Genomic DNA, 23,219 nt, shown 5'->3' with positions numbered 1-23,219 from the left:
GCGAAACCTCTGGTGGCATAAGGCAAAGGGGGCATTGAAAGCTGACAGACAAGTTGTTGAGATATTAATTTGTGAGATTTAGCCTCTTACAAGGTTCGACTCCTTAGTAGGAGGTCAATGGACATTCGTTCAAGAAAAGTTTGACTTAATTTGATAAACTTGTCCGTGAACTGAGAGAGAGAGGGAGAGAGAGATACTTTTTTTTCATGTCAGATTGGTTTCCTTTTACATATCTCTATTGTGTAATTGTCTGTGTATTTGGATATTTGGCGAGTTACAACAGCTTTGAATATCGCACTGTCATCTACACAGCGCCCTCGCTTAAATCAAGTCATGGCAATAAACGCGTTAATTTGACAGAGACCTACCTGTAGTCGCTTTTTGTTCTGGTTCAATTATAACTGTCATTGGTGACGTCAAACTTACCTAACGAGTGAGATTAGGAATGAAAAGGTGTTATATTATTAAAAATTGTAATTTCCAGAATGAGAATTTGAAAGTGTTTTTGTTGTTGTTGCATAAATGAGACAGGGAAACACTGTGACGGATATCTTAGCAATTATCAATTTTTGCCCAAAAATCCGAATTGATAAACGGCGTCTTTATCTTGTTTTGATATTATACAGTTAAAGTCGTTGACAGTTTTAATTTGAATGTGATCCGAACTCCCAAAGGGACCTATAGCACATTGTGCACGTAGTTTTATGTTTTCTATCGAAGCTGGGCTATTAGTATACCTATACCTCCGATCACGTGACTCTGTTTAGTGATGGTGCATCTCTTTAACAATATGTGTTCGAGAGGATTTTGTTTTTCATATTCCCTCTGCTGTTGTCAGTCCTTCATATGTTTGCTCAATATGCAGGTTATGAACATTATGGGAAGTAGGTGATGTACCGCTGTAAGGTATAGCTAGGCATCTAATATAAAGGTCATCTCTGTAGTCGATAGTTATCTTTTCATACACACATGGGCCATATGATCAATATCAAACCACTGTACACCCAAAGCGACTCAATTCATCTTATCATATTTTAAAGACATTATTTTACAGCGTATTTTGCTGTGTGTTGGTGTGCGTCATTATGATCAACATCCACCCCCCCCCACCCCACCCCCACAAAAAAAAATGGATTCATATCATTCTTTAAAAAAAAGGGTCTTAAAATGAGGTGCCATAGATGAGTTTATCCTCCAGACTGGATAGATTTTCGTTAGCTAAAGTAACAGATTTTGCTTAGGCACATTATCGTAGCCATGTTCAGTATGTTAGGCTACATATCCACCGCTCGTGTGCCGCATAAACGCCAACTCTCTCCCTTTACACTCATTATTTCTTTCACCATTTAAACTGCCAGTAAAAGGGAAGACTATATTGTCACAAAAATGGCCAGCCGTTTCTAAAATGGTTACATTTTTATCTACTTGCATATCATTCATAATTTGGGGTAGTGATTATTGGTGATTATATACTGACATCAGGTGAACAAGGCGGGGTGTCCACAGATTATTTTGGCAATATTCAGTTCTAATTCTTTGTATAATCCCTTTACGTTATAACTTGAACGATTCTATGTGAAAACGATTTTAGAATTCTTTTCATTTCTTAGACCTATATTGTTTTTTTGTTTTTTTCCTGTTTCAAAAGAAAATCACTTTTCAGCCGTGAGGGATCATTGACCTTACAGAGCCACTTTTTAGTCAACAACCCCTTCTTTAATTTTCAGATAACACCCCCTTCTGCCATTCTCCTTTGTTAGTTCTTCGAAGACCACTTGGTTCTATTCTGTCAGTTATTGACTTACAAGCATGTGAACAATGGCCTTATTCGATCTTACGCGCTTGGTGACTTCCGAGCTCCAGGGAAGGGTTATGTCACTAGCCAGTAACTAGCCAGTCACTATAGCCAGTCACTGATCATATTATAAACTATCGTGGTGGACTATGGTCAGTAAGCCAGTGCTCATTTGGACAGAAAAATTACAACAAAATGAAAAATTACTCAATTCTTGTAAGCATTCATCTCCGCCAAAGATGTACCTATACAGTTACGCTAATATTGGTGGCGGTGTGTGAAAATGCAGTAGTGAAACCAGGATCTAGGCAAAGCCATCCGAATTGAAGTTAGCGATCGTACATGAGTAATATTAAATTGTCTCTGTTTCTTTCGCAGTTCTTGCATGAAGTTTAGTATGGTAGAGCTTATCTATTGCATAGTAGACTACTGCAGCTTTAGCTTTGAACAAGTTTTAAATTTTGTTTAAGATAAATGAAACATGAATCCAGTCTGTAACGAAATTGTCTACTTGACAGGCACCCTCTTTAGTTCAGGTTTATCTTTCTAGAGGTTGTCCGTTTTGGTTGCGATATAGACAAGGTAACGCAAACCACATTAAAGTGTGATAATTCGCTTATCGAGTCGGTTGTAGATTAGCAGGTCTGACCCACTAGCCCGTGTGCGGTTTGATATGCATCTTGAAACCAATGCACTGTGCATAACCGTGGAAGCCCTACCGAAAAAAAGATTCATTTTGTTAGTTCACTGCTGTTATAGTTTGATCGTGTTGGCTTCTCACTGAAACAAGACGCTTTATATTTAATTGCACGTTTATCTTTCTGTTAAATCTGTACTTGAATGTTGATCTGCAACTAGAATAATACAGATCACTGTATTACCACGAGAATATGAAAACGGCGAAAGCATTTCGTCTGATGAGATGAAACATAAAAGACATAATTATTGGCAAAATACTATGATTTATTCAACTGAATATACTTCTTATTGGGTCAACAGTTCGGTAGACTGCTGTGACCGAATGGATGATATGACTGAATATTCTGAGAACTATTAGCATTGATACCTTTAACACGTAACCTTGGAGGACATGGTTAAGTTAGTAAACAGTCTGACTTCAGCAAGCGACACTGATAAACTATTAATTATAACAACAATAAAAACTAATACTGAAAATAGTCAACAAACCATATATAGCATTCATTTTAACTGAGCAAAAATATAACTGTTTCTTTCTTTGTGTTGAACTCTATACAGTCGGTTTCCAATATATATATTTGGGTTGGCTTTTTATATCTGTAACTGTTATTCTAGATTAGTCCCGCAGTACTAGGCCCATGATTACTATCCATTATCCAAATGTTAATTCTGATCGATAATGAAAAAGTTAGCGTTGAAAAGATTTACCCTAGACAATAGTTGTTTACTTCTCCTGAATAGCTCAGGTACTTTGTCAGTCTATACCGTGTTGTGAACTTTAACCATCTAGAGTGGGCGTGTCCAAAACAGACTCGTGAATATGCATAACCAGAGGCGGTGCGCCGCAGTGACTTTTCACTATTGAATTTGGTCACCGTTCAGAGGGCTGTCATTATGAGATATGTGTAAATAATTACAAAGACGTATCTGATCAGACAAAAACAAAGTGAATTAATTTAAAACCAAAACAGACGAAAAGAAGATCATATTTATTTATTTTATTATTCTTTCTTCTTCAGTAATTTCAAGACTTTAAAAAGGTTTTATCTCAGTGAAAATTTCATTGACATTTATATCATTTCTATGCTTCATGTACATCCCTTTTCATATCATTCTTGCGCTAGCCTACATATCTTTTCATATCATATGGTAAAGGGTGGAATTATTATCACATGTTTTAAACCAACCTAGCTTAATTTTGTTCGTTTTTTTCTTGCTCCGGTTCACTTTTTAGTTGCCGAGAATGCCGGGGGTCTCACCCTATCTGTATATAACTGCTGTGTCTATGCTTTACATCTTCCAATCTTTTCTCTTGTTGTTGTCTTTAAATAAAATCTATAATATTTATTATGATGATAAGTATATATTTTTAGAATTTTTAGACTGTACAAACTAGACATATAACGTTGTCTTATTCACATACTCAACAGTCCAGTTACAATTGACAAGGCTAGCAAATCTGGGCCAATGGTTATACCACGTTAGTTTCTTAAAAAGTATTAACCATTTCAGACAGGGCCATAGTTTAAACTAGAATTGCTGACTCTTATGTACCCTTAATCGATTTTTTTTTGGTTATAGGCCACCCTTTTCCCTGGTGATAAATCTAGGGAGGTGATTAATTTTTCTTCAGTCTATTTTTGGGGGACGGGAGGAGTGGGGGGGGGTAAAGCTAGTCTTACATAATGTCCGTGCTAGTTCCGATCTTTGGGGTATGTGATTATTAATGGCATCACATAGATGTGTTACCATGATATGGTGACGTCCATGAACGGGTTCAGCCTTAATTCATAGATTACTTTGTGATATACATTCCGTTTCCTGTCCTTAACTCCCATGTACTCCCCTCGGGTTACCTATTCTATCTATCCTCTCCTCTCGGACTACCCCTCACCCCTCCAACCAGCCCCACCCCCCTTCCCCTCCTCTCTCCCCCCGTCCTCATCATGTCCAATCCACCATTCTAGACTTTCCTTTTATCCCTTTTTCTTCTTTACCGATCAGTCTCTTGAAGTCAGAATTAGTTGTCAATCAGTCAAGTTTTTCGTTCCATCTTAGTCATTAATTACAGTAAATATTTCATCACACGTCACAGAAGTGTGAACACATTCACTATTTCTCTCAGCGAGTAAGTGATTCAGCCATTACACTAAATTTCAACCCAAGATTCCCTTACAAAACGAAAGACAATCTTAGTGGGAATTCGGGTCATATAAACAAATGTCATGGCCTTGTTGAAACATCCAATTAACCAACATCCTGCGTAAATAATTTATGGTGTTCTGTTCTGGTAGCTTCTGGAGCGTACTGAAATCGGCACCTCGAAGCCAGCTGGTACTAGGGCTAAAGTCAACAGGAATATGACGTAATCACATTACAACGTTCTAAGCTAAATCATGTGTGAGAATGGTCGAACGCGGTATATGTTTAACAATGCGTATGAATCTGATAAATGGGCGAGGATTCATTTGTTAGTCTAGGGTAACCCAGACGTTATCTCGAAATTATCTCAAAGATATGAAGAGACACAGGATAGAAAAGAGACACGTTATATGTGGCTGACGAAGGATGTAAACCTATGCAATAGAATATATGGATAGAATTACAACCCCCTTCATCGCACTATCACACTGTCTTTAACGATGTTCCAAGGTCCCGTGAGGGAAACGGTATCCTTGTGCAAGACTGAATTTCTTTTTCTATGGAATTCTTTCTATTCATGTTTGTGAAGAGTATCAAATTAAGAACAACAAGTGACCATTCGAAAACTGATTTATTATATAAGATTTTTGTGTATATGACATGCAATATGAATACAACAGGAGTACCGTACGAGCACAATAACATGGATACGAGTACAACAGCATTAGTACGAGTACAATAATATGAGTATGAGTACAACAGTATGAGTATGAGTACAACATCATGAGTACAACAGTATGAGTACGAGTACAACAGTATGAGTATGAGTACAACAACATGGGTACAACAGTATGAGTATGAGTACAACAGTATGAGTATGAGTACAACATCATGAGTACAACAGTATGAGTACGAGTACAGCAGTATGAGTACGAGTACAACAGTATGAGCATGAGTACAACATCATGATAACGAGTACAGCAGTATGAGTACAAGAACATGAATACTAGTACAAGAATAATTCCCCTTTGTATGAGTACAATTACAAAATAGTATCAGGCTATAAGCTCGAGTACGTAATACTACACTGGTATGTAAAGCATGCAGTTTCCAAACATGTTCCGAGTGCGAGAACACATCTATGAAGGTGAATTCAAGTACATGTAACTATGCTAGAGATATGAGTACAAGTATGTACTCACTACTGGTTAGAATTCTCGCAAATCAATTCGAATTGTCATACAGCTGTAGCAAGGCATGCTGTAAGAAGAGTCAAAAATATAATTATCATATTTATCTTATTTATTTATATGATAGATATCTATTTGATGATAGAGACTTCAATCAATTTTGATTGATCCTTGAGATTTCATCACTAAAAGGACTCACTTCATAGTAGTATCAATCACACCCAACAAAGCAAAATGTTTAAAAAAATTCCTTTTCCCTTTTTACGTTTACTATATTATTTGAAATGAAATGTTATCTATTCAAGGTAATGACCTATTTGTGATGGGAATTGATTATCGAATAACCGCATAGAAGAAAATTACAAGGGATCAAAACCAACTCAAAATGATGTTGTTTGAATTAACAATAGCGGACCAATATAGGCTACCATTAAACATATCACCAAACGTAATTGTAATGTTATATATATGTACGTGACATGATATTAATATAGGAGATAATGGAATGGATATAATACATCATTTGTAAAATATACTGTCAGAAATAGTTTATATGCTTTAATATAAATTTTTTTTAACTTCTGGTGGGTACGACAAAACTTAGTCTGTTTTTAATCGAATCCAAATCAAAATTTGGCAAAAAGTATTGAAAATGAATAGAAAGTGGTTTGAATCTGCAGGAGACCATACCTATCATTTTAATCATAAAAGTAGTATCCTGCTTTAATAGTGAGTGAGTAACATCTTAGTATTACGTAATTGTTTTTGTAACGTGTGTTATACTGGATCTGATTGTAAACGGCCTAACCGTGCTACCATAAGCCAAATAATATTAATATACCTACAAATGTTGCTTTATCAGAAATAAATCTCTTCATAAATAAAGCAAAATGGGATTTAGTCGATGATCATGTTTGGCCATTAGCTCCCCCTCTCTCAAGAAAGACGAATTATTTAGTTTGAAAGTGTTTTTTAATCATAATTCTAACCTATCTTCTGGCGATGCGTACATTTTGAAATCCTCGAAATGCAATATGATATCACAAACTATATTTGTACTTGGCACAACCAAAGTCTGCGAAATCTTCTAAATCTAATTTAAAGTGTCTATTAAAATCCATTTCACTGAAAATGTTCCGGTAAATTGAGTTATATACATTTCGACAAGGAATTGTCTTAAAAAAATGAATTATTATTATTACCTCCTTTTTTTGGGGGGGGGGGGGGATATTCTTTCCAACTTGTGTGAGGCTGTCTTCCCTATTACATGATAGTTTGCAAACCGCAAATCCCATAGAGATGGGGGTTATACACGGTATGATCGAACTGAAAAGTTTACCAAGGCGAACGAAAGCTACGACGCAATGAACTTGGCAGAAATAGTACAGAGCTTTACTCGACGATAAAACTCCCCTGTTTTGAAATAATTTGAGAAAGATTAAATTACAATTCCCGTTGGAATATAGTTTTGATAGTGACATTTTGTAATGACATGAGCTGATACCGATATTCATGTTTAACTCTTGAGCAGTTTTTTTCTTGGTAACAGTCATAGTCAATTAGAATAAAAGAAAAAACATAAAGGAACAATTTTTTTGAAATGGGTATGATTTTGCTTGGGAAGTAGGGGGAGAGTATCATTACACGTTAAATATAATAACATTTTGAATAACATAATGTTACGCTGTTTATACGCACTGATTATGATTTTGTGAATTTGTTCTAACATTATCGACATAGTTGAGAACATTTTCCTTGACCATCATTGTCAAAGAAAACAATAACAACAACAAACAAACAAACACTCTAGAATTTAATTTTATTAAATATTCAATACAGAATTATTTACAAGAATAACGATTATTAAGTTAAGAAAGACAAGTCAGCGAGTTATTGTTTCTGGACTTCACTTATACTCATACACACTCACAGACAGGCCGCTTCGAGAGTCAGAGCGCCCCCTATTACGCTCGGAAATTTTCCTGAAGAGTATCATGTAGCAGAAGAATCTACTATTCGGTATCCCATAATTCCCGGGGTCTCCTCTGTACTTCCCCGGATCCCCTATTTGACCTCTGGCCCACGGGGACGGTTGTCCACCTGATCCCCCACTCGTCTACAGGTCTGTACTCTCAGCCCTATAATACCCTTATATGGGGACTGTTGATCACGTGATTACGAGTATGTGACGTCAATGACAGTATTACATTTCTCTTCTAGTATACTACAAATGATCTTAGACAAAGGGAAGCCATTTTGACAAGGACGGAAACTTTCGTGTCGGATCTGATTAAAGTGTACTAATAAAAAAAAAACGGTTTAACACAATAACCATTGGAGAAGTCTATTTATACTGTTACAAGGGTATACACGATACATATGTTTCACACAGATCTCGTGCCCATCATTGGCATTAAGTCTGTTTTGCGGTTGACTATGTACAATCTCTTGCAGAATATAGTCCTCGAAATGGGCAACTAGAATAAATGAAAACAGGAAAAAATGAGCTATTCACTGTACAGAAGGAGTATAAATTTATATTAACAACCTCATAAATATTAATTGTTGCGACACAGTCAACGCAAAAAATATGTTCATCTATCTTCTGTGATAATTTTTTTGAATATATGTCTTTTCGAGAAATGATGGCAACTTACTGATATTGATGGATGGGCAGTACATACACAGGACTATGTCTACATAGTACCGTAACCCCTTCAACATGTATGGGACAAGTTCATCTAATAATTGTTACGAGCAAACCATCCCGTCCGCTTTTAGTCTTGTCTGAGCATGCGCACAGTTATATACTTTAGCTAGCCTCTGCTCATAATCTTTCTGTGAGTGTGACTACCATGATTCGAATTTGAAATCTCATCACTGCAGCCTTTCATGTGGAAAAATGTTGTCATGAGGCACGTTTTTGGCTTGCAAATTTTATGAGTAGGGGGAACAGAGGGTATCAATTCTACATTCATCGACAGACCAAAATAACTTAAAAACGGAAGAGATCTCAAGTTCTGACATTTCTGTTTTATTGTGTAACTGGGAAGTATAAGTTGGTCTGTGCGTTATTTACTGTATGACCTTGGCTTGGTCGAAACAATATGACACCGTCTACTTCTTCAACTTGATCACTAGAAGAAAATAAAAGTTAACATTATACGTAAATAAATTATGAAAGAATGTAACAGAAAAATAAATAAATAACGAAATATTAGTCAGCGCTAAAAAATTGTTATTATTATTATCATTTTTGAAGATGATATTTCTTTATTGTTTTTAGTGGTCGATGTGAAATTCGTAAAACAAAGGGATATCTTATAGAATAACATGAGAATAAGTAAATTAAAAGGAACACAATTGTAGGAATTCATACCTAATATGTATGCATTTAAAGATTCGAATGACGAGAGATATGGTTTGAACCTTTACCGTCATTTCATAAGGATATTTCTCGATTTATAACAAAAAATATGCCCTATATTAATGATAATTTAGGTCCAAAATAACAATAGAGTTTCGTGATCAGACTACCTGTTTCAACGTAGAAATTTATCAAAATGTAAATATGAAACAAGAATAAAAAAATGACATAAAGATTGTAAGAATATGAACTTTTGATGAACGCCAATCCGAGGCAGTTTTACAGAGTGATTTTGATATCAGCCCAACTTGTGATTGGTTTATATTTGAAATAAAAATAAAAATAAAATATTTTTTTAGCTTGTTTAAAACTTGACAGTTAAAAAGATATAAACCTCAAAATAAAATAAAGTGTATTTTTAAGTTTGGTTAAAACTCGACAGTTAAATAAAAAACTAATTTCACATTCTGGTTGATTAAAACCAAGACAAAAACAAAATACTTAAAAGGAGAGGTACACCCAACTGTCTTCTTCGATTAAAATGATATTTTAAATATTAAAATATTAAACAAATTTGACATATTTGCGATAAACAACTGGCATATACCTCTCAGGAAGATATCCTGCTCTGTTTCGGGGGAATTTCGGAATTTAACAGTTGTGCTAAATGGACAGCCTGTTTGTGAGTCTGTGATATCATAGTAAATACCACTAGGGGGTGAAATCTGTTCTCTATTCTGTGTTTTTATTTTAATATTTTAAAATGTGAAAATAAACGGTTGAAATCAAAACCAAGGCCAGTAATATATTATCTTTAATACCTTCAATACTCTAGAAATCAGCTTTTTTAAACTAATCTCCATTACTGAAAATAAATATTACAACAAACAAAGAAAATAATTTAAGACTTCAAGCATATGTGTTCCACCGAATACTGTTATATTAAACTTTGTTTAGGTCTCCAGCACCATGTGTGAAGGAACATGTAAAAACTGAGTTACATCGAAATATAATTATTCTTTTTGATAGCTTGTTGGGAGCATTGCGCCTAAAACGCATTCTTCTCTAGAGCATATGTTAGTCTAATGTTCCTTTTTATGATTAACAATGGCTGAGACGAAGAACATTGGTGACATTACCAATTTCGAATCGACAACCAGAGATTTCGAAGCCAATCCGAATAAGGCCTTTCTCTAACATGATGCTAGTACGTTGAAATGTTATCTTTTAACTAAAAATGAACTTTTAAAAATTGGTAACTAAAAGTTTTTATATCTTTTATACATGAAAAAAATACAAATTAACCATTACCAAAATGCCATTGGTTTGTTTTAATTATTCTCAAGTTTATATTCAGGGGTCTGTTCTTCTTTAGTAAATTTAAATCGGCTATAACAGAAAAACAAATATTACAACAACAACAACAATAATAAAACCAAATGGAGATATTTATTTTAGTTAGCCTATATATAACTACGAACAAGCCAGTAGCTCCCTCTTCTTATAATCCTTCCCCTTCTCCCCCCCCCCCCATCAAGAAAATATTAACCGAAATGCAAATATTTCATTGACATTGAGGGGTTAATACAAAAAAGTGGCAATGTTTGCTCAAAACATATACTATGGCCAACGCTAAAAAAAAACATCAATATAGAAATTTTCATTCAACATCCGAAATATTGTTTAGTCTATCAAATACACGAAATAATTGTAAAACAATATATACCAAACTACATGTGGCTTTATAACATTGAGACCGACAACACACGACCAAAACAAAGCATTATCACCACCCTTCGACCTATACTGCATATTCAAGAGTAGGCGTGGTTTCAAGGACCTCCCACTACTTCGTGTTGTTATTTTACCCAGCCGATTGGCTCGACCAGTTCTGAATGGCGAAAGCCCTGTGTACAGATTTTAAGCGCGGTTCTTGACACGGTAAGCGATTATACAGTGGCAGTTAGTTAATTAGACAGAAGGCTCGGCAATGCCTAGCCTCCATTTCTAGTTGTACATATTTAGTTCACCAATTTTTTTTTTCGGGGACTTTCGAGAGATCCGTAGAAAAGTCACGGGAAGTTATTGACCAGGTCATTCTCAGAGACAAACTTTTCCTGAAGCAAAGTCTACGTACATTTGTTTTGACCACTGCATGGAAACAGACACAAACCCTCTCTCTTTTATTGGGCACGAGAATTCGCATGCTTTTCAACATTTCATCGAATAGACTTGGTGCTACTTTTGTACTTCAGTTTTTTTTTCCTTAGTTCTTTTAGAAAAAACTTTGGTAAAAGTTTCTGTGCTCAATTTTTTTTTTCGTTCTTCACTACAACTCCAGTTATGTTGACGACACATTTCATTCAGCAAATTAAGTAATCCAATTTCCGCTGACAAAAACTCTGTTAACTTGAATCGCAAAAGTCGAGGCTCTCACACAGCCCAAAATCGTACGGACGAGTTCCCTATATTAAACCCAACGTGAGTCCGCCGCAGAGGGGAACCGTGCCTTCTGACTCGCTTTTGTGTTTTTCTGTTCTGTTTGTGCTTGGAAAGCGATGCTGCGGTAATACCTTGAAGTGACAACGCGGTAGTTTCCGTGTACATTAACAGCTAACTTATCCCCTCGTATACCTGCGATCTAAGCAGGAGTTCCAACTTTTCTTGTGTTATTTGTATACTTTTACCTGTTATATGCCGGTGAATCTGTCCCCGCCAATGGCTCAGGTAAGTCCTCTCTCACTATCAATATTGTCAAGCTCAATATACAAACTATTTAACCAAAAGTATTCAATTGTTTTCCTCTTCAATTTACAGCTTGGTTATTCCTGGCAACCAAACATTTCATACAAATTAATTTGAACCAATACAGTACATGGAGAGACACAGAGGCCTACTGCTAGTTTATTTTCATAATTTTGCAAGCTTTCAATGATTATAATTGTTCATTTTCATTTCTTGAACAATATTTAAAGCTGCCCTTATCAACCTTTCGATGTATGCATACTTTAACTACAGATATATATAACAGAACAACAATCTTAAGTTTAAACTGCCAAAACTAAGAAATCAATAATTCTTTCAAAGTAATATAAGCAAATTTGACCAAAAAAAAATCAATTTATTTTGAATCAATTAACAATAAAGCCTTTTTGGAATAACTCAAATCTGATTATCGGGCGTTACATTTCTGTCTCTTAAAATTGAATGTGAAGAAAAAAACACGAACGTTTATTGAAACAGAACAACACATTAATGTTAAAGCCTTAAGACGCTGAAATTTCAGTGTTGCGTGGTTATTAAGATCGACAAATTAAACGAATCATATTACTTCAAACCATGTTGAGAGAAACACGTCGTGTTTTTCTTGTAACTATAGAAAATATTGATTTTAACAACAACAACAACTTTCACACCCGTCGTTCTCTGCAATGTTATTCTAGAATGTGTATCGAAATATGAAAACTTAAACAAGCAAAATTCGAACGTATCCCGTAAAATTGACAGCCAAATCAAAAGAGATAAGCTAAATGACATAACAATCATTGTCAGACAAAAAAATGTGTCAACCTTGTCTAAAACTATGATTTCACTTATGATTTGTAAATTGATGTTATAATAATCCACACAATACATCTTATCAAATCAGAATATATCATATTTGTAAAAATAGGAAACAAACGACAAATTTAAGTCATGCATAAGAAATGTGTAATGATTTTAACAAGGTCGTTTGGAAGGGGCTCTGTTACGAGTAAATGTTGAATACATAATGCATTCGACACGAATCGTGGTAGTAAAATCACCATCCTCTCTCTGGTATCTGAACCACCCCCTGGTCATTATTCCCGGGAGCTATCCACACACTCTTTATTGGTAACAAAACCATTGTTAATTCCCTACTAGTCAACACTCAGTCACTTGCTTTTGCTGAGTCGGCATGTCCAGTAATTAACCTCAACAATTTTTTTTTCTTTTAGCCGACTGACTTCAAATATTTTTGTAATTTTTTTTCTTCTTCTTGTTGAAGTATTATTTTTCATTTATCGTTTTCGGTTTTAGATGTCCCTATGCATACTATGTTCGAGGTATGTTTTCTTATCTGATTGGATTTTTATATTTTTTTTTCCAAAAAAAATATCTGTCGGTGTTTTCGATATTTCAAGGATTTATACAAAGCGATTCATTTCTGAGCATTTATTTCTTGGATTATTTTGAAACTATTAGACTTAATTTCAAATTTTATGATAAAATTTGTAAATTACCTCTCTCTTTCTTTTTCGGAGAATATTCACGCCGTATGTCCCACATAATGCACTAAATTATTTTCCTTTTTTGGTTTCTTGGAAATTTAAAACAAATTCTTCGCTTGATTTGTTTTTGCTTTATTTTTTATCGGCCAAATATGACTTGGATTTTGGATGCAATTTGGTCAAGCAACCTTAGTAAATAATTCCATACGTGACATAATCCTCATCTGTGTTGAAGTCATGCGTTTATTGCCGATTTACACACAATATTTCCTCTGTAATTATGCGATACTTTCAGCCTTTCTATTTCAACTTGCCAGTATAAAGTCAACATTCCCTGTTGGACCTAGCTCTTAGCTACATATATATTTATATATAGGCTACACCAGTCTGTCGTCGAGTTGTAATTGAAATCACCCGTTACAGCTATGAATAACAGTGCTTTCGCATTATCGTTTCCATTACAGGATCGTTCCGACCTGATAAGCCATCGCCATGGCTTCAGTGCTAGCGCAGTGGGGGCCACCAGCTCCTTTTCACCTGCCTCGCGGATTTCTTCACACCCGCCCATCACCGCCACCGATTTTCAACCGCCGTATTTCCCACCGCCCTACAACCCCACTCAACCTCAATCACAGCTCGATTTCCACCACGCACACGTGAATGCCGATCCTTACTCTCATCTAAACCCCATCCACCCGCAAGCTCAACATCAGTTCCAGTTACACCCGCAACAGAGGGGCCATCATAACATGAGGGAAACCGACCACCTCCACCTCCAACATCCGGGCATGCAACTGCCGTCGGCGAGGGATTATTCGGGGGTTCGACGTCCCGATGTTCTCATGCATGGAGGTCCCCATGGCTTAGTTCCGGACCAGACGGACCTTATGCTTCACCATGCACCGGGTATCCATGGTATGGAAGAAAACGCAGTAAGTAACTCATATACATTCTGCTATATTTACACCCCTAAAAAAAATCCTTCAGTAGCTGACATGAAATTCACCAAAAAGAAAATTTAAAAAAAACTTGAGCTATTAAACCATACATTTTGCATCATTTTCGTCCTTTCCTTAAATGTAACAATGAAGATATCATAGTCACTTAAAAGAATATGATTTACTATATATTTATTTATATTTGGCGTTCCTTGTATCTTGATATCATACACACGAGCCACTTACAACCATTCAGTATATAGTGCGTTCTATTACATGTACGACGAATAAACATGGCAAAAACATGCTCCATAGAAATCAAAAGTGAAAAAAAAAATGTTGCGCTATAGGGAAACCTTATCGATTTTGTTTTTCCATCTGTGAAACATTAAATCTCGATCCTTCGTATTGTATATGTTCCTCATTTAAATCATACTCTAATTAATCGCCAATGTTAGAGAGATTACACACTGGTTCACATGTTTGGTTTCCCACTTTCCCCCCTACCATATTGAATCTCAGCGGGTGGTCTTTCATTTCATGTGCTCAAAATTTAATTAACAAAATTATTATTATCGATGGATACATACGAAAAGAGTGAAAGTATGTTGTTGCATCTTGAAGTTGTCTTAAAAACTCCTTATTTTAATTTTTTTTTAATTTTTAAAATTTTGTGTGTGCAGAACTTGAAAAAGAAAGAATTGTAACATTTTTTCCCTTGAAAGGGACATTCTTTTTTAAAAAAATTAAAAAAAATAAAATAAAATACATGGAACGAAAAGAAAAATTATTTCGAACCAGTTTTGTTTAAATATTTCTAGATAAACTGTTTGCTTAATAGCAGCTTTTCATAACTAAATTATTAAATTATCCTAATAATTTTCTAAAAATATATAAAATAATGCAACTTGTCGGTGTATTTTCCAAAACCATCACAAAACGTATACAAGGAAACAGGACATCCTCGTAAAATGTATAACAATATTGTCTTTAAAAGTCATTTCTGAAGTTGCAAATTTGTTTTTATAATATGTTTGTCCTTCGCGTAAAAAAAAGAAAAAAAGTTGGGGTATTAAAATAAGCAGCAATAACTTATTGACTTAACAGAAGGATCAATTACTTTATGTCATCAATTTTATTGTTATTATAATTAGCGAAGAGAAATTGAATATTATAACATATAAGGAATGAAGAATTTATAACAGAAAAAGAAGATATAAACATGGCGAATATTAAATTTATTTTTAGAAGTTCAAAGGGTTGTAGGCACAGATGTGAAGACAACTTATTCAGAATAGTGCAAACTAAATCAAGACTATTTACCTTGTAAATGCCTCTTTGAATTTCTAACAAAAAACAACAACAACAACAACGAAAGCAGGAGAAATAAAAATAAAACGTTTCACCCTTTTCGTAGTCGTTAGTCACGTGTGGTGACCTACTAGTACTAGTTCCATTTAAAATCATGTTTACGCTTGATGTAGGGCCTACGTGTTATTTATAAGTTTTGTGTGCAGACTTGATTGGACAGTGAAATAGGCATCTGCTATCGAATGAACTGCACTACAAAACATCTTCACGATTCGAACGACCAAGTTTAAACAGGTTAAATGATAGATCTTCTTGGACATTTCGATCGAATTAACATTTTATTTGCATTTTTCAAGTCTTTAGTTATCGTTTTAAGTGAATGATTTGCAGTCCAACTAGAATGTACGATTTTCGGTCAAAGAATTAAAAACCGAGCACTCTCTGCCCTGGGGTGTTACTCTGATTTATCAGGAAAATTTACACCAAATATGAAAAATTCTCCTTGTTTTGTGTGTGTTTGTTTTGGCATTTGTTGAACTGCTATAGTTTATATGTATGTAATATAACAATCATTAGATGTTTTGAAAAAGAAAATATACAATTTAAAATGTGTGTATATATATATATATATATATATATATATATATTTATGGTATTCTAGATCTAGATCTTAATTTGCAAATTTTGGTAACTAAGGTTTTGGGTACCAAAAGCTGAATTAAGTAAGTCTAATGAAATATTTACAGGAAATTTGTACTCTTTACTTCTTTCTTATTTATTACTCCTTTGTTTGAGTAAATAAAATTTCGTAGCATATAAACATAAATAAGCTGATTTGAAAAAGAATTTGTTCTAATATTTAAGAATTCTTAAATTCAAGATCTTATACGCTTACCGCTAATCAAGAAATGTTTTTGGTTTTAGTATTGCAGCTTGGTTTTGCTCACAGCTCTCTCTGTCCCAGACGTCCAAACAACTTAAAATATGAAATACGAATTTACTAGATTAACAGCTAGGAAAAAGCTACAAATTACCCCCTTTTTTTTAACCACAGCAACAATTTATCTGATTTTGTTGTTTTTTACAGATTTTGTCCCCCTTAAAACACATATGTAATTTCTGTCGTGTGCTTAATGTGGCTATAGAGGACTTTATTATGCATGGGTAACTCGCGAATCAAAACATTTTGATTAATCTGATTGAACGATATGATACTAAAATCGAGGCGACGTTTATCCCTCAACCAGTCTGAACGCTGCAATGTGATTTCCATCTATAAAGTTACTCTCATGACAAAACAGACTGAATTTCAAATTCATGATCTTTTCTGCAGGGAATTTGTGTTTGGACTTATCTCATTTATAAAAAGAACAATCTGTATTCGCTTTGTTTGATTACACTACAAATAAAATCTTTGTAATCTATCAAAGAATAATCAGAAATCGCAAATTCGAAATGACAAGATTTTCTAAAGCTCAAAACTGGGAATTAAGAAAAAAAGGTAAAAATCGTAGTCGAGTACCTTGAAGATGATATCAATTTTGTCCACGATAAAACTTAAGAATTACTAAACACCGAAATTGTAGTAACCTTTAACCTTTCCCAATAACAAATAGCAATATGTAAAAAGAAAAAAAGCAATACGTCATTCCTCTGCTGAGAATCTGGTGAGAACTTAAAATAAAATAATATTTAATATGGAAACTGAGAAAAAAGCCAGATTATAAGTGTTGGAGTTAAAGTTGATAAATAGCGTATATTTGGGTTTAAGAAAGAACGACCAATAACAAAATAAATCAATAGATGTACAGGATCGCATATATGAGTTATTCTTTGAAATAACATAAAAATCCAAATATTTAGTTATTTTCACTTGGTAATGTCACAGTCGACAATAATGCAACTGTACGTTTGAGTGAATTCTTGAAAGAGAGGCATGCTGTTGTGTCGAGCTTGTCTTGCTTATCAGACATTTCTTAAATTCCAAATGATGCAGGGATCCTTGCAGACGAAGTAACTTGAAGAAAGAGTCAAAACGCATTTCAGATTTCAGATTTATTCGGTGTCTTAAAATCTGGAACCCAAAAAATGGGGTATAATAATTTTGCCTTTTGTATTACGGAAATTACCAATGATAAATATTTTATTAAAAACACGAGGAAGAATCTGTTTTTGTTATAGTTTCGGTTTTAGTTGAATATTAACAACATCAACAACAACAATGACAACAATAATAACAATAACAATAAATAAACTCGTGTGGATAAGGGAGAGTTTCTCTTCCCTAATTGATAATCCTTCCAAGACCCTTGCCGATATAGTTACCTGTTTCAATACGGCTTATAAAACCATGGCGATTTTCGACAAAAGTGAACAGTTTATCTGTAATGAATGGTAGCTTTCTTTCCCACCGAAACTTTTGGTGAAATTCCTTCTTACTATTAACTGTTCAATTGAAATGAAACTAAGCAGAACATGACATTACAAGCCTGTGAACAAGAGAAAGCTTTTTAGACTCATTGGTAAGGTGAATAAGACCAGATACAACCCCAATCAATTCAAACAAGGGAAAGGATTTAGTTTGCAACCCTTTTAGAGATTAGTGTTCTCCTGTAGTCCTTGAAAGTACCTTACGAAGCTAAAAAAAAAAAAGTGGAAACTTTTAAAGCAAGGCTATTTATCAAAATTGGCAGCTTTGTTTGCCCTCAGCTGTTTAAAAAGGGCGGTTAGTTGTTCTTCTTGGTAGTGGAAGGATATAATGATAAGTGGACTTAAAGATTTCTTTGATACTAAGAGTAAAACATGTCATGAAAAGAGGGGGGGGGGGGGAAAGTCGAAACTGTTATTGAGATATCAACTAGAATTTGTGTTGCATTGTATCCACACTAAAATAGTTATAGCAAAGGAGAACCTTTATATATATATGGATCTCCAAGGTTGGTATTTTGGTTTGCAAGTTGTGAGCAGTAATTGTAATATCCGTTTCAATATACAAACCTTTTATAACATTGTACTTAATACAACAGTCTTGTTTGCTTGAAAGTAAGGTTGTAAACCACTGAGGCGACTTATTATTCTAAAATGTCATTCAAGTTGACAAGAAAAGCTAGCCTTAACAATAACAGAGGGCAAACTTCTATATCCTACGTATTGACTCATTGCTTATTCACAGTTTCAAGTTTACATATACCTTTTTAACTATGATTTTCAACGTACTGCTTAGTATTGTAACCAGGTTTGTTATGACACTAAACCATATTGAATACCTTACTTTAAATAGTGTTTCTTCATCGTTGATTGATTTTGTTTATGTTCCTCGGAATCACCAAGTTATGAACCCAAAATTTCAATGATCTTTGGATTTCAGAAAGATATAATTATGCACATAACGTAGAGAAAATTTATGTTTGTGGTTAGATTTTTCCTAAACTAAAAGAAGCAACAACATCAACTAGGAAGGTGCGTTTTGGGTACGGGATGTGCGTGGAAGGGGGGGGGGGGTAGGATACTTTATTTAACCTCCCAAACCTTATTCCGTTGTGTTTTGGACTAAGCATAGGATCACTATTATTTAAGTGATGTTTGTTTTGTTTTCATATGTTGGAAATTTTCGATATATGGAAGTAACCAGTTATCATTGCTTTTGGAAAAAAACTAATTCACAAGATACACCCTCATATGCTCCTTATTTTTAGTCGCCACGCCTTAACAGTGCATAGAGAAAGCATTAAAAACCAACAGTGAAATGTGGGCAAATACACTTAAATTCATACTGTTGACTCAGCACGTCATTACAACTTTTTAAAACGATAATAAAATTGATTTACAATACATAATATAATGTTAACTCCTATTGGAAGGATTTAACGAGACCCCTGACTGTTTCTCTGTAGTAGTACTATCGCACTGGTTGCGTTATACTATCATTCTATCCCCTCCCAATTCAGGTACCCCGGTGCGTGACGCACCCGCGGGCTAGTCAACTATCCGCCCCGCCCTTGAATCCATACCCATGTATCTGCTTTACACCGAGCCGGGTCGTAAAATCTTTCTAGTAATTTGACTCTGGAATATTTTAAACGTTGAAAAACGGTTGTTAAGTTTACAAGTATAGACGTTAGCGCCTTTATTTTGCGCTACGGGGTATTTGAATAAAACTATCAAGACATTGTAATATATATAGAGATAGATTTATATATAGAGATAGAGATAGATACAGTATATATATATATATATATATATATATATATATATAGATATAGATATAGATATGTATATATATATATACATATATATATACATATATGTATATATATATATATATGTATATATACATATATATATATATATATATATATATATATATATATATATATATATATATATATATATATATATATATATATACATATATATATTTATGCAGATTTGGAATATGAGCTACGAATATGAACGCCTGAAAAGAAGAATTCGAAGCTGAAAGCTAGGAAATAATAGCTACTTTTCAGTCAACTTTCGCCCTGTATTGAAAACACATATATCTCCAGCTCCCTGCAAGGTATACCCTTTCAGTTTGGCGGTATACCTAGTTTTAAAATGAATAGCTTAAACATTTCTCTTACAACTTTTAATTGCCCATACGTACGAGCTGCCATTCTAACCAGACATGTTCTTTCTTGTAAGAACTTTGAATCCTCCTTCCAAGTCGTTTGCACCCTCACATGATTGAATTTAGTAAACCCCCTCCCCTCTCTACTCCTTCCGTGAGCCTCGCCAATTTGAATTTGCTTCCTTACATTTCACATATTTTAAATCAATTGTCGAATGTGCAAGATACTTTTTTTTACATCTAGAACACTCATTGTTATGATTGCATTATTTGAAAAAGAAAAAAACCAAAACATTGACTCGAAGGGTCGATACGGTTCCTACAAATTTTCACTGACTTTACAAAAAAAAAACTGTTGTAAGGGATGATATGGCGTTTAAATGTAACATCTCCTTATATGGTCTGCGGAAATCTGTTGAATATCTAGTTATTAATCAGGAAATAGTATTGTTTATCTGTTATTGATCGGTGATCAAGAAAAGCTGCAGAAAGTAAGGGTAGAAAAGACTGCTAGTAATGATATGATTAGTTTCTTATAAGTTTGCATTTATATTTACATGTCATCCAGCAAGTTCAAGTTATTATAACAAACTACAAGTAACCTCCAAAGGCAAATGCCTAACTTAAAAAAAAATTGCATTGTTTGTGAAAAAAAAAACTTTATTTTAGACCTACTATCAAATAACGAAAGTATCATTTCGGAAGGAACGGTTTGCACATGACCTCTCTTTGTCGAACAGGTTATATATAACAGTCTCATTTAACTGATACACGTATAAATGTTGACATTTTTTTGGAAATAAAAAATATTATCACATTTATATACGTGTGTAATATATTATATCGTTATAATTTGCACGTGGTGTATAATAGGGTAATAATCTATACCTTTTACATAAAATATGGTCTTATTTTACGTTTGTACAGTGTATAAAATGATCACATCAAGTAACGTATAATGCGATACGGTCATATGTATAAATATACGCCTAACACTATCATGATTATTATGACATATGACTTATGATATGGACATATTTTACCTATGACGCATACCACGGTAACTATTTTCACCTATCATATACTGTATACATATATACATATATACATATATACATATATACATACATACATATATACATACATACATATATACATACATACATACATATCTACACTTAGCACTGAGTATTCAAGCCGTCGCCTCAACAGGAGACTGGTAACAAAACCGATCATACTTGAATTGTATTAGAAACAAACAAAGTATCAGAGCGGTGTGTATATTGTAAGCAACACCTTTAACTTCTACTTAGAGTGTAATTAGAACAGCAAATGTAAACCTAAGGTCTGTGGATCGTTTGCAGTTAAACAAGTTTAATTCCTTGTCAATCGTCAAGCCTTATCCTAGTGTTAATATTCAAGGTAATGAAAGATCCATTGAACGTGGGTTGTGTTCAATATATACAGCTGCTTGGGTTGTTCATTCCCTTAGTTCCTTGTAGTAAGAGATTCGCCGGAGAGCAGTTAGTTGTGGGAAAACACATGCCAAGGATCAGACGCGCACTGTAGCCCTATACACTGTAACGGCCACCTGACATGCTTTCAATACACAAAAATATGTGAGTCTTTCTTTGATGAATAGAGGAAAGCTTGTGTTATTCAAATGACACTTTGTCATGTGATTCTATTGTGAGCCATATACTAAAGAATCGTCTCTTTAAGTTAAGGTCAAAGGTCACTTGGTTTGCCAGATGCAATCTTCGAGTCCTTCATGTGGAGAATTTGAGCTATTCCAAACTTGTCAAAAGGGTGAAAATAACTTGTCATGGTGAAAATCCAATCAAAGGGTTTTACTGACAGTCATTTTTAATGGTAGAGCGGTGACTACTACAAGGACTAGGGATTAGGCTATTTATGACTCAAACTTCATTTTATGGTTGTTTCGTCAGGATTTAGATGTTACCCTGTATACAAAACCCACCTATTGTATCATGATCACATTATATTTGAAATTCAGTAAAACACCATCACAGCAGCCATTTATATCAAACATTATCAACGATCAATGCAGGTTGTGTGGTTAATTAAAAAGTCGTCCCCCAGACACTATTTATTTTTTTTTTTTGCAGAATACTTTGGTTGACATAGAAAAAGTCGGTTATGGACTTTTGTTTATTTTTCTACATTGTTTCAAATGACACATAGCTATAGCCATATTATTAAGAGGACCTCAGATGAAAATTTTTTGAATACATGTTGACTGTCCATAATACATCTGAAGTCTACGAAAATGATTTGCTCGGCAATGCGGTGTATGAACATTTCATATTGTGTGTCCAGAAAACATATTTCCCGCTTAAATGGTCGTTGTGTTCAGTTCTGCCAATCTTTAACAAGGGTGAAAGTCCATTTTTTTTCTTTTGTAAAAAAATAATCCCTATGCAAGGTCCAGGTAAACGTGGAGGGGGTAGGGTGAGGGCCATCAACTGTTTTATCTCGAATAAAATTTTAAAAAGGGTTAAAAGTAGAACTTCAGATAATTAACAAAAAATAATCGCACATGGCGACATGCTTGTGGAGTGACGAAAGTTTGAAACACCTATACCTATAGAGAATAACAGCACAAATTTCACCCCTCCTCTTCTATCCGAATCGAGAACTAGGTGGAGTTTAAATTTCTTGTGATAGGTTGTAGGAAAGAAGTTAAAGGCATATCATTTTCTAGTTGTTGCCCCAGGTGTGATGTTACTTTGTGGAAGAACTTTGATATTGATGTCTCCGTGGGAAACCCAATTTAATATTTGTTCGGATTCGCGCCTTGTTAAATGCCGATCCCGAGATATTCGCAACTTTTTCGTCAAAGTTGCCTTAAGCCAAGCCATCGAAGTGGCTCAAATTGCTTGAAATGCTCCACC

General features: G+C 34.4%; 1 protein-coding gene across 4 annotated transcripts in view; it reads left to right on the top strand.

Annotated features, from left to right (window-relative positions):
* The window catches only part of LOC139973474 (transcription factor AP-2-alpha-like), a 146,201-nt gene that overhangs the window by 72,321 nt on the left and 50,661 nt on the right, over positions 1-23,219 (top strand). For 2 of the 4 annotated variants that reach the window (XM_071980175.1, XM_071980172.1), the window contains exon 3: positions 13,911-14,378. In XM_071980175.1, coding sequence (XP_071836276.1) covers positions 13,911-14,378 — 468 coding nt within the window. Of the gene's footprint in view, positions 1-11,103; positions 11,921-13,087; positions 13,282-13,910; positions 14,379-23,219 lie in introns of those variants that run through there. The other 2 variants (XM_071980173.1, XM_071980174.1) reach the window with 2 other exon arrangements.

This window comes from Apostichopus japonicus, chromosome 9 (assembly GCF_037975245.1).
Source record: "Apostichopus japonicus isolate 1M-3 chromosome 9, ASM3797524v1, whole genome shotgun sequence".
In the NCBI taxonomy this organism is placed as follows: Eukaryota; Metazoa; Echinodermata; class Holothuroidea; order Aspidochirotida; family Stichopodidae; genus Apostichopus; species Apostichopus japonicus.
This window is presented reverse-complemented; position numbering and strand designations above follow the sequence as displayed.